The following is a 12,697-nucleotide window of genomic DNA, read 5'->3' on the forward strand; positions in this document are numbered from 1 at the left end:
GACAGGACATAAAGGACACATGTTAGCAGCCTAAGTATTTAGACTTTTAGGCAGCTCTATACAGTGCGCTTGCCATTGTGTCTGGTGTTTGCCTACCATTGGATTCAGAGAGGCTTGCTAATGTTTGGACCACAAAAAAATGAGGCAGGATCCCTGGCTGGAACTTGCTGAGGATTTCCTCCATGATGTCATTGATGTACTTGTTTCCCACAGCAACCAGAATATTGCTGGCTGCCTGTTGCCAATCAGGTACAACATCCTGTAAAAACATGAAAACTGAGCTGTTGAATCAAACCCTAGGCCATACCTTTTGTATTACATGAAAACAAACAGATACTATTCATGTGTTCTGATTGATGCAATGGCCTCAATGTTAGAACAAAGTAGAACCACTGATAAATCAAGTACATTCTCAGAAGAATAACTAGATTACATGCAATATTAGGCTAAAAGCATATAAATTGAATGACCAACTGTATTTCAGATGAGACCAAATAACAATCATGAGAAACAATCTAACCTTTGATCGGGTCATTTCATCGGAGGCCAAAGAAATTATGCTTTTGATTTTCGGGTAACTGATATCGTCTATCTTGGTCTTCACAATCAGCTCAATCGTCTGCAGTATGACAACTCTGTGCCCAATGACAAGCTGCAGGAAAATACATTTACATTGTAATTCACTTCAAAACACAGGCCTTAAGTCTACATGCATTAATGTCAACACAGTGGCCTGTATGAAAAGTCTCTCCCATACAGTATATTTCACCATCTCTTTTGTATTCATGTCATTGGAGCAGCACATGCAGAGTCCCAGTCAACAGAGAAGTGATGATAAGGTCTCCAGCTTCTGGAAGGATGTGTGTTATTTCTTCATGTTAGAACATATCACCTCCTAATGCAATCTTTTATAACTTATTATTGTTGTTGCACTGTCGAGAAGGAACCTGCAAGTAAGCATTTCATTGGACGATGTATACCATGCGTATCCCATGCAAATGACTAATAAAACTCAAAAGCTTCTCTCTCCAGCATTGTGAGGAAATCTGCAGCACAGAGCAGCATTGGTGCTGTCTGAAATTGCCCTTGCATCAGAGGGCTATGGTCACACATAGTACAGTAGCCTTCTACTCATATCCAAGAACCCTTTCACTGTCACACTTCCACTTCCCATGTTCTGATAGTGAAAGTTACATCAAGGATGGTGACAGGACAGATAAATGGCTGAAATTAAGAGAAACGACACCTCTAAAACAGAACTAGAAATCTATGCTGTTATTCAAGTACAATGGAAACATATGACTGCTACAGTAGGTTTTAAACATCAGGCTTGTATTACAATTTTCTTGGGTCTTGGTAGTAAGAAGATTATATTAATTTAACATGGAGCAATGTTTACGTAGGCCAGCATTGAGCACCACCTACCTCAACACAAATACAGATACAGATAGAGTACAAACATGGGCCACATACACTGTCCCACCAAGTTCAGCATGAATTGCTAATGAGACTGGGGACTTTCTATTATAGTGTTCCAGTCTCTGCTCCACACAGTAGCTAATCAACAGTAAGTGGCAGTAGCAGTGGTGGTGTCTGACCTTGGGGTGCTTGACCAGGTAGTCCTGGCACATGGACAGGACCTTGTTAGGCTGCTGCTTCCCCAGGGTCAGTATGGACTTCCTGACCTGCTCCCTGACCACTGGGTCCTTGTCATTGGCTGAATCCAGCAGGGCCAGGGTCACCTCTGATGGGGAGAGAAGACAGCAGGGTAGACATGGAGGAGTGAAAATACAGAATAGACGTGGAGGAGTGAAACACAAATGAGAGACCTGGGGTCTATTCATACCACCAAACAGCATGCAAGGGAAAGCCAATATCAAAAGAGGTAATGGCATAAGGACACGATTATGAAGAGGTCACTCACGCTCCACATCTGACTCCTCCATAGTGCCTGTCTGAAGGCTGGGACTGGAGATATTTAGGATTTCATTTGGTGGTCAGAGAGGGTTAAAACGTGTTCATCCGGTCTCACCACACTGCAAAGAGAGAAAACATGCATGTTTGACATGTCAAAGAATGTAGTCTATGGTAATAGTCAGACGAATGAAGAGAACACCAACACAATGTGATTGTTATTCATGTAGTTAAAACGGTGCAATCTCCATTATATTCTCACTGGCGATTGTAATATTCATATGTGAATACATACTGAATTATAATTGGATGCATTTTACCGCCGTATCCTACTGTGCAGTGATTGGTTAAGACCACCCAGACGGTTAGGTCATGGTCAGTTGATCGTGGTTGGAGATAGGCGAACATGTAGTTGTAGCTAGTTAATAAAGAGTTATGTTAAGAAACATCCTGTAGTCTGCGTTTTATTATTTGTACAAAGCGTACAAAACAAGACAGCGATGATGTGCAGTAACATCATGACTAGCTCAGTTGCATCACTTTATGTGGCAACTTTAAGACTAGCGCAAATAGCCACATGACATGTCCTATGCTGGATACAAACAGAGTTGCAACAGACCGTTGCAGTGCATGACAAAGTAAATCAACTTAACTAGCTGTCAAATCATAACGAGCCTGAACCTGAAAACAGTCAGAGAAGTGCAGCACTTCCTTGTCAGACCAAGACTTGTTTTTCTTGGTTGGGATATTACTGTAGCTAAGTTAGCTATTCCACATGTTCTGCGCTGGTAAGTGGTTAATAGTATGGTTGTTGTCAATATGCTATAATTGAATTTGAATAAATGAAGTGTCATCGACCTACATTGTCTATTGTTACAGGTGACAACAAGCTAGCTCTGTTTCGGACTGAGACAGAAGGGCAAGCTCTGTAACAGAGCTAGCTAGCGGTCACCTGTAGCAATAGACAATGTGGGTCGATGACATTTCACGTATTCAATTCTAGTATATTGACAAAACCCATACTGTTAACCTTATACCAGCGGCGAACATGTGGAATGATGAGCGTCGTTAAATTCAGCAAAGTAGGCTCCCCACCTTTCGAAGAGCCCGTCTGACAGGCTAGCTTGATGTTAACTAGCTAGCAAGCTAGCTAACGTTACACACAAATGCAAGGATGAATCTCCTCACGCGCAGTAATCCAGTGAAGATGCGATGTATATTGTCCGATACTTGGCTGACTAACTGTCTTTCACTGTGGTAGTGTATTTTTCCTCAATATAAAGAGAGAGACTTGTTAGCATGCAGTAGCTAGATTAGCTGTATGCCAGTGCAACGCATCGCACGCAGGTAAACACCCCTAATCATGTGCTTCGAGTCAGTGTGGGCGTGACTTTGACAGGAGTTCAGTTGATTCAATGATTTTGATGCATGTGATAGATCACTGACTGGATATCACGAGGTACGTGAGATATCACTTTTCTGGAACTTTTGCAACTTTATAGCCATAGGAAAGTAATGTGTTTTTGTGTCATGCATCATGACTTGAAATACTTTGACAATGTGGACTGGATACATCACAATATCTATGTTTTTATATTGAATTTCTATTTTCTCTCCAACAATTACAGCAATATTAGCCATATTACTGCGAGCATGCGCTGACCAACCAGCAAGTGTCTTCACTGACGTTTTCAACCTCTCCATGTCCGAGTCTGTAAAACCAACATGTTTTAAGCAGACCACCATAGTGCCTGTGCCCAAGAACACTAAGGTAACCTGCCTAAATGACTACTGACCCGAAGCACTCACATCTGTAGCCATGAAGTGCTTTGAAAGACACAATCATCCCAGAAACCCTAGACCCACTCCAATTTGCATACCGCCCCAACAGATCCACAGATGATGCCTATTGCACTCCACCCTGCCCTTTCCCACCTGGACAAAAGGAACACCTATGTGAGAATGCTGTACATTGACTACAGCTCAGCGTTCAACACCATAGTGCCCTCAAAGCTCATCAATAAGCTAAGGACCCTGGGACTAAACACCTCCCTCTGCAACTGGATCCTGGACTTCCTGACGGGCCGCCCCCATGTGGTATTGGTAGGTACAACACATCCGCCACGCTGATCATCAGCACAGGGGCCCCTCAGGGGTGTGTTCTCAGCCCCCTCCTGTACTCCCTGTTCACTCATGACTGCACGGCCAGGCATGACTCCAACACCATCATTAAATTTGCCGATGATACAACAGTCGTAGGCCTGATCACCGACAACAACGAGACAGCCTATAGGGAGGAGGTCAGAGACCTGGCCGTGTGGTGCAGGACAACAATCTCTCCCTCAACGTGATCAAGACAAAGGAGATGATTGTGGACTACAGGAAAAAGAGGACCGAGCACGCCCCCATTCTCTTCGACAGGGCTGCAGTGGAGCAGGTTGAGAGCTTCAAGTTTCTTGGTGTCCACATCACCATTTACATTTACGTCATTTAGCAGACGCTCTTATCCAGAGCGACTTACAAATTGGTGCATTCACCTTATGATATCCAGTGGAACAACACCAACAAACTAACATGGTCCAAGCACACCATGACAGTCGTGAAGCGGGCACAACAAAACCTATTCCCCCTCAGGAGACTGAAAAGATTTGGCATGGGTCCTCAGATCCTCAAAAGGTTCTACAGCTGCACCATCGAGAGCATCCTGACTGGTTGCATCACTGCCTGGTATGGCAACTGCTCGTCCTCTGATCGCAAGTCACTACAGAGGGTAGTGCGAACGGCCCAGTACACCACTGGGGCCAAGCTTCCTGCCATCCAGGACCTCTATATCAGGCGGTGTCAGAGGAAGGCCCTAAAAATTGTCAAAGACTCCAGCCACCCTAGTCATAGACTGTTCTCTCTGCTACCACACGGCAAGCTGTACCAGAGCGCCAAGTCTAGGTCCAAGAGGATTCTAAACAGCTTCTACCCCCAAGCCATAAGATTCCTGAACATCTAGTCAAATGGCTACCCAGACTATTCACATTGCCCCCCTCTCCACACCACTGACACTCCCTGTTGTCATCTATGCATTGTCACTTTAATTAACTCTACCTACATGTACATACTACCTCAACTAACCGGTGACCCCGCACATTGACTCTGTACCAGCACCCCCCCGTATATATTGTTATTGTTTACTGCTCCTCTTTAGTTACTTGTTACTTTTACCTCTTATTCTTACCTGTGTTTTTTGAAATGGCACTGTTGGTTAGGGGCTCGTAAGTAAGCATTTCACTAAGGTCTACACCTGTGACTAATAAAAATGTATTTAATTTTTTTATTTGATTTAATTACACAGGAGGTTGGTGTCACAAGAACGGGCTCGTGGTAATGGCTGGTAATGGCTACATCAAATCCTTGGTTTCCATTTAGTTCCAGCCATTGTTATGAGCCGTCCTCCCCTCAGCAGCCTGCTGTACTATCTTGGCTATTTGACATCTCTTGCTGAAGGTAATAACATTAACAACAAGCGACTGGGACTTGGACAAAACCTAGAAAACTGCACTAGGGGGAGCCAGTCAGTTGGACTAGGGTCCTATATTTACCTACTTCCAGTGCACTCCAGCGAGAGGCCTAGGCATGTACTGTACCATTACCATCCCCTGCAAAAACACCAGCACAACCTGACAAATGTTTTCAATAACCTCTTAGTGATGACAACATCAGCACCACTCTTCAAATTAAAAAGATCATGGCATGGTTGCACCAAGAGAAGAGAGGGGGGAAAAAACATGGTTTATGGTCAAGGAAATCTGGATCCAAGGTAGGCCAATAAATAGTCAAGGCATAGTCTACCGACATTCTGTGGAACTCATAATGAAACTGCCCTTCTTTCTTGAAGCCTTTGGAAATTGGAGAGGCAGATCAATCTAGGGCTTCATTATGAGTGTAGTGAATCATGTTTGCCTCTGTTAAAGGTGCAATGCCATATCTATCAAGATAAAATCTAGCTATACTCATGGTAAATAAACACAACTTCCTCTCTTTCTCAACTATTAGGGATCCGTCCTCAATGGCACCCTATTCACTTTATCCCCCCTATACCCCATAGGGCTCTGGTCAAAAGTAGTGCACTATATAGGGTGTAGGATGCCATTTGGGATGCTCAGTCAAGATAAAGACTTGAGTCACATTGTTTTGCGCATGGTGAATGTATAAACACAACTTACTTTCTCTCTTTCTCAACTATTAGTGCTTTTAAAAGTCAAACAGGACGCATCTGATATTACCTCCCATGAGTTCTTCTATTCAATGTGGCACAAGTCTATCATAATAATTAATCAGCATGAACTAAACCCAACCCAACAATTTACATAATGTTTATGACCACAAATAACAATAACTGTAGCGACTCTGTGGGGTTGTGTAGTTTCACGCAGGGATACGGGCCAGAAGGTTTAGGGTTCGCCGACCACCACAGATGAGCTCACTCTCCCTGCCTATTTCATTACACTACGATCAGAGCCGGCAGCAGACAATGATCAGCTAGGGGGAAATTCGATTTTCAACATTTTGATGCCATATTCAAAATTATTATATAAAATAAATGCAATGAACTTTCCACAAAACAGGTTTCTGTGCCAATGCACCACACAACCAATAAACAAAGCATACCATCTTCGGGCACTTCAATATCATGGTTTGCATTTTCAACACCACAATAAATGGACTATTCATACTGTAGATATGTCAATCTCTACAAACAGAGTATACATCCCCCCTACCTTGTAGACTTACTCAGTATCGAAGGCTTGGCTTCACAATCTACGAATGTCATTCAACTTTTTGCTGTTTTGAAACAGATGTCTCTTTCCATTCATCAATTGGCTGCTGCACAGTTTGGATTGATTTATTGATTGATTTTATTTCTCAGGTAAAAAAAACTGTAGGGTCTGATGCTACAAGCTTGGCACACCTGTATTTGGGGAGTTTCTCCCATTGTTCTCTGCAGATCCTCTCTTGCTCTGTCAGGTTGGATGGGGAGCATTGCTGCACAGCTATTTTCTGGTCTCTCCAGAGATGTTCGATCGGGTTCAAGACCGGACTCTGGCTGGGCCACTCAAGGACATTCAGAGACTTGTCCCAAAGCCATGCCTGCATTGTCTTGGCTGTGTGCTTAGGGTCGTTGTCCTGTTGGAAGGTGAACCTTCGCCCCAGTCTGAGATCCTGAGCTCTCTGGAGCAGGTTATCATCAAGGATCTCTCTGTACTTTGCTCCGTTCATCTTTGCCTCGATTTTGATTAGTCTCCCAGTCCCTGCTGCTGAAAAACATCCCCACAGCATGATGCTGCCACCACCATGCGCTTCACCATAGGGATGGTGCCAGGTTTCATCCAGACGTGACACTTGGTTTTATCAGACCATCAATCTTGGTTTCATCACACCAGAGAATCTTGTTTCTCATGGTCTGAGAGTCATTAGGTGCCTTTTGGCAAACTCCAAGCGGGCTGTCATGTGCCTTTTACTGAGGAGTGGCTTCCGTCTGGCCGCTCTACCATAAAGGCCTGATTGGTGGAGTGCTGCAGAGATCTTAGTCCTCCTATAAAGTTCTCCCATCTCCACAAAGGAACTCTAGAGCTCTGTCAGAGTGACCTTCAGGTTCTTGGTCAACTCCCTGACCAAGGCCATTCTCCCCCGATTGCTCAGTTTGGCCGGGCGGCCAGATCTAGGAAGAGTCTTGGTGGTTCCAAACTTCTTCCATTTAAGAATGATGGAGGCCACTGTGTTGTTGGGGACCTTCAATGCTGCAGAAATGTTTTGGTACCCTTCCCCAGATCTGTTTCTCAACACAATCCTGTCTCGGAGCTCTACGGACAATTCCTTCGACCTCATGGCTTGGTTTTTGCTCTGACATGCACTATCAACTGTGGGACCTTATATAGACAGATGTGTGCCTTTCTAAATCATGTCCAATCAATTGATTGGACAGGTGGACTCCAAGTTGTAGAAACATCTCAAGGAGGATCAATGGAAACCGGATGCACCTGAGCTCAATTTCGAGTTTCAGAGCAAAGGGTCTGAATACTTATGTAAATAAGGTATTTCTGTTTTCGCTAAGTCAACGGCTCTGAATATTTTTCGATGGCACTGTAACTCTGGTAGGCTTGAAACAGTCTTCCTCACCTCAAGTTCAACTGTCGGAATCAGTTGGAGTGACGGGGCGCACTGCCTTCATATCGTAGACCTGCAGGCGCTAAAGCTTAGTAACAGCCACACCATAACCAACCTTCACAACTGTTTTTAAACTTTATTAGGGTAATATCAAAGTAAGTCAAGCCATTGTTAACAGGGAAAATACGAGCAGAAGAGCAAATGTAAACCCTGGAAAACCACACTACCCTCCCCTGTGCCCCCCAAAAACTACACAACCCTCCCATGTGCCCCCCAAAAACTACACAACCCTCCCATGTGCCCCCCAAAAACTACACAACCCTCCCATGTGCCCCCCAAAAACTACACAACCCTCCCCTGTGCCCCCCAAAAACTACACAACCCTCCCCTGTGCCCCCCAAAAACTACACAACCCTCCCCTGTGCCCCCCCAAAACTACACAACCCTCTCCAAGGCAAAGAAAAAACATTGGCAGCCCTCCCCTATTTTGGACCACCCCTCCTCCCAGTCAATTTGGCATGAACGTTTTTTGTCTGATGTTTGTAGTAAAATATTCTGGGGTGTTTGAATGCTGTCTAATGAGCTGGTTTAGGACATAGAGTTGTAGTATCTGTGCGGATAGAGGCTTTTGTCATTTGTATGGGAATTTATTTATTTTATTTTTTATAAACCACAAATAATTGTTTTCTGAAACGGTGCAGCTGTGGTAACAGGCCCAGACAGTATTTCTTGATATTTAAACTTCATTACACATATTGTATATTGAAATGAGGCACTTGTTAAATGAATGTGTCAAATCCAAGTCCCACTCCAAATTCACAGGAAATATTTGTCTGGGACTGGTAGTACGTGCGCATGTGTGTGTGTGTGTGTGTGTGTGTGTGTGTGTGTGTGTGTGTGTGTGTGTGTGTGTGTGTGTGTGTGTGTGTGTGTGTGTGTGTGTGTGTGTGCGCGCGCGCGTGTGTGACTGCCAGGGGCATTGAGCTGTCACTCTAAGCAACCTAAGCAAACATATAAATAGCCATGATTTGGTAGGTGCAGAGTGAATACGGATATTTAAAGAGTGATGGACATGAATCAGATATGAAATAAAATGTCAAAGCATTACTTTGACATTTTATTTCTACATTTTCCAATACCACATTGCTTACATAAAGGTTTACATTTGCCAGCTAGTTAAATAATATCCTACATTCAAACATTTGCTATAGCTTAAAATCAGTATAAACAATGAGGGTGAGAGGCCCATTAGGAAACCAGCCATGGCTAAAGCTCAATAACTCTCCGTTAAATATCGCTGCATCTGTTGATTTGGGGAGCCGACTGTTTATAAAACTCTGCATTTTCATGGCTCCAAGTCCATTAGCTCCCCGAGCCAAAATGAATGGTCTCTCCTGGCTGCCCAGTCTATCCTCCTGAGTTTTAACACAGTCCATAATGAAAAGTTTAAGGAGACAGATGAGACGGAACGGAGGTTTAGACTTTTATTAAACAACATTAAACAAATTACAGGCCAACAGGCATATCAACCCTGTGACCAATTTTAATTAGGAATGCAAAGCATTGAGACAATATGGCCCTGTCCATAGTCCATATGGGGACTGAGACAATATGGCCCTGTCCATAGTCCATATGGGGACTGAGACAATTTGGCCCTGTCCATAGTCCATATGGGGACTGAGACAATTTGGCCCTGTCCATAGTCCATATGGGGACTGAGACAATTTGGTCCTGTCCATAGTCCATATGGGGACTGAGACAATTTGGCCCTGTCCATAGTCCATATGGGGACTGAGACAATTTGGCTCTGTCCATTGTCCATATGGGGACTGAGACAATTTGGACCTGTCCATAGTCCATATGGGGACTGAGACAATTTGGTCCTGTCCATAGTCCATATGGGGACTGAGACAATTTGGACCTGTCCATAGACCATATGGGGACTGAGACAATTTGGACCTGTCCATAGTCCATATGGGGACTGAGACAATTTGGCCCTGTCCATAGTCCATATGGGGACTGAGACAATTTGGCCCTGTCCATAGTCCATATGGGGACTGAGATAATTTGGTCCTGTCCATAGTCCATATGGGGACTGAGACAATTTGGCCCTGTCCATAGTCCATATGGGGACTGAGACAATTTGGACCTGTCCATAGTCCATATGGGGACTGAGACAATTTGGTCCTGTCCATAGTCCATATGGGGACTGAGACAATTTGGTCCTGTCCATAGTCCATATGGGGACTGAGACAATTTGGTCCTGTCCATAGTCCATATGGGGACTGAGACAATTTGGCCCTGTCCATAGTCCATATGGGGACTGAGACAATTTGGTCCTGTCCATAGTCCATATGGGGACTGAGACAATTTGGCCCTGTCCATAGTCCATATGGGGACTGAGACAATTTGGCCCTGTCCATAGTCCATATGGGGACTGAGACAATTTGGCCCTGTCCATAGTCCATATGGGGTCTGAGACAATTTGGTCCTGTCCATAGTCCATATGGGGACTGAGACAATTTGGCCCTGTCCATAGTCCATATGGGGACTGAGACAATTTGGTCCTGTCCATAGTCCATATGGGGACTGAGACAATTTGGACCTGTCCATAGTCCGTATGGGGACTGAGACAATTTGGTCCTGTCCATAGTCCATATGGGGACTGCATTGACAACCATGAAAGTAAATCAATGTGATCCCTGGTTGCCATGGAGGTTCAGCCCGTTGAATAGTTATAGGTTGTAGAAATGCTTAGTGAAATAAACACAACTCTGTCCCTCATTCTCAACAGACTAACGCCTCTGAAGGAAAACCAATCACCTGATGAAATAAGGGCCTAGTTTGAGGGTTGTTGAATGTATTTTCCCCACTACTGAACATTTACCTTGGCTTGACAGTTGTGGGAGAAAGTTAATTCACTCTGAGGGGAAAAAATAGCTTTTTCAGTTATTCAGGTATTTCTAAACTGTAACAGGTATAGTCAAATTTTGCACAACTATGACAAACCAAACTGTAAAAGTGTTGTTTTATGAAACAACAATCTATAGTTCAAACATATTGTTAACATATCAGTGAGACATTGTCACCTACTGTATTTCACCCTAAAAACAGAGTTACCAGGTACATTCTTGGTAAAAAAAAAGGTGTTATATAGAGCCTATAAGGGTTTTTCTGCTGTCCCCATAGGAGAACCCTTTGAAGAACCCTTTTTGGTTCCAGGTAGAACCCTTCTGAGTTCCATGTAGAACCGTTTCCACAGAGGGTTCTACATGGAACCCAAAAGAGTTTTTACGTTGAACCTATGGGCCCCCTTTTCTCCTTCAAAGTGTACAGTGAAGGGCTCTCAGGGTGTTTTGCACTATGTCAAACCAGTCTATATATATGGCTCTGGGTCAAACTAGTGGAAATCATTTAAAACCACCTAAGCTATATGTACCAGTTAAACAAATCTTTATGCCCCTCAGGCAAGTACCTCACCCTCTTCGTTAATATTTTCATATTCAATAAAATGAGGGTGTTTAAAACGCAATAATACAAAGGTTAGGCACAGGCCAAAGCCCTTAAGTCCGGGTCCACCCCTACATGGCTTAGACTGGGGGGGGGGGGGGGGGGGGGAGACTGGGGGGGCAAATGGCACCCTATTCCCTATATAGTGCACTAGTTTTGGCCCGCGCTCTGTTCTAACGTAGTGCACTATATAGGGTAAAGGGTGCCATTTGTGACGTAACCAGTGGAATATACACTGTTTATTCAGCTGAAGTCATGGAGCAGAGCAGCTCACAGCCCACAGCACCCCAACACCCTCTCCTTCCATCCAGCCCACAGCACCCCAACACCCTCTCCTTCCATCCAGCCCACAACACCCCAACACCCTCTCCCTCCATCCAGCCCACAGCACCCCAACACCCTCTCCCTCCATCCAGCCCACAGCACCCCAACACCCTCTCCCTCCATCCAGCCCACAGCACCCCAACACCCTCTCCCTCCATCCAGCCCACAGCCCACAGCACCCCAACACCCTCTCCCTCCATCCAGCCCACAGCACCCCAACGCCCTCTCCCTCCATCCAGCCCACAGCACCCCAACACCCTCTCCCTCCATCCAGCCCACAGCACCCCAACACCCTCTCCCTCCATCCAGCCCACAGCACCCCAACACCCTCTCCCTCCATCCAGCCCACAGCACCCCAACACCCTCTCCATCCATCCAGCCCACAGCACCCCAACACCCTCTCCATCCATCCAGCCCACAGCACCCCAACACCCTCTCCCTCCATCCAGCCCACAGCACCCCAACACCCTCTCCCTCCCTCCATCCAGCCCACAGCACCCCAACACCCTCTCCCTCCCTCCATCCAGCCCACAGCACCCCAACACCCTCTCCCTCCATCCAGCCCACAGCACCCCAACACCCTCTCCCTCCATCCAGCCCACAGCATCCCAACACCCTCTCCCTCCATCCAGCCCACAGAGACTGATTGTATCATCTGTAAGAATCTGAAAGGATCTCGTAGGTGAGGTGAACTTGAGTTCTCTCTCTCTCTCTCTCTCTCTCTCTCTCTCTCTCTCTCTCTCTCTCTCTCTCTCTCTCTCTCTCTGTGTGTGTGTAAATTTCACTTCCTCAG

The 12,697-nt window shown here is 45.2% G+C and overlaps 1 protein-coding gene across 2 annotated transcripts in view; it reads right to left on the reverse strand.

The window, feature by feature from the left end:
* LOC115185714 (maestro heat-like repeat-containing protein family member 1) overlaps positions 1-3,285 on the reverse strand; it is a 39,880-nt gene extending 36,595 nt beyond the window's left edge. For both annotated transcript variants that reach the window (XM_029745799.1, XM_029745798.1), the window contains exons 1-5: positions 3,010-3,285; positions 1,925-2,036; positions 1,599-1,744; positions 521-652; positions 97-259 (exon numbers count right to left, since the gene is read on the reverse strand). In XM_029745799.1, coding sequence (XP_029601659.1) covers positions 97-259; positions 521-652; positions 1,599-1,744; positions 1,925-1,946 — 463 coding nt within the window. In that variant the 5' untranslated portion in view covers positions 1,947-2,036; positions 3,010-3,285. The remainder of the gene's footprint in view (positions 1-96; positions 260-520; positions 653-1,598; positions 1,745-1,924; positions 2,037-3,009) is intronic.
* Between the last annotated feature and the right edge of the window lie 9,412 nt (positions 3,286-12,697).

The sequence above is a fragment of the Salmo trutta genome, chromosome 3 (assembly GCF_901001165.1).
Source record: "Salmo trutta chromosome 3, fSalTru1.1, whole genome shotgun sequence".
In the NCBI taxonomy this organism is placed as follows: Eukaryota; Metazoa; Chordata; class Actinopteri; order Salmoniformes; family Salmonidae; genus Salmo; species Salmo trutta.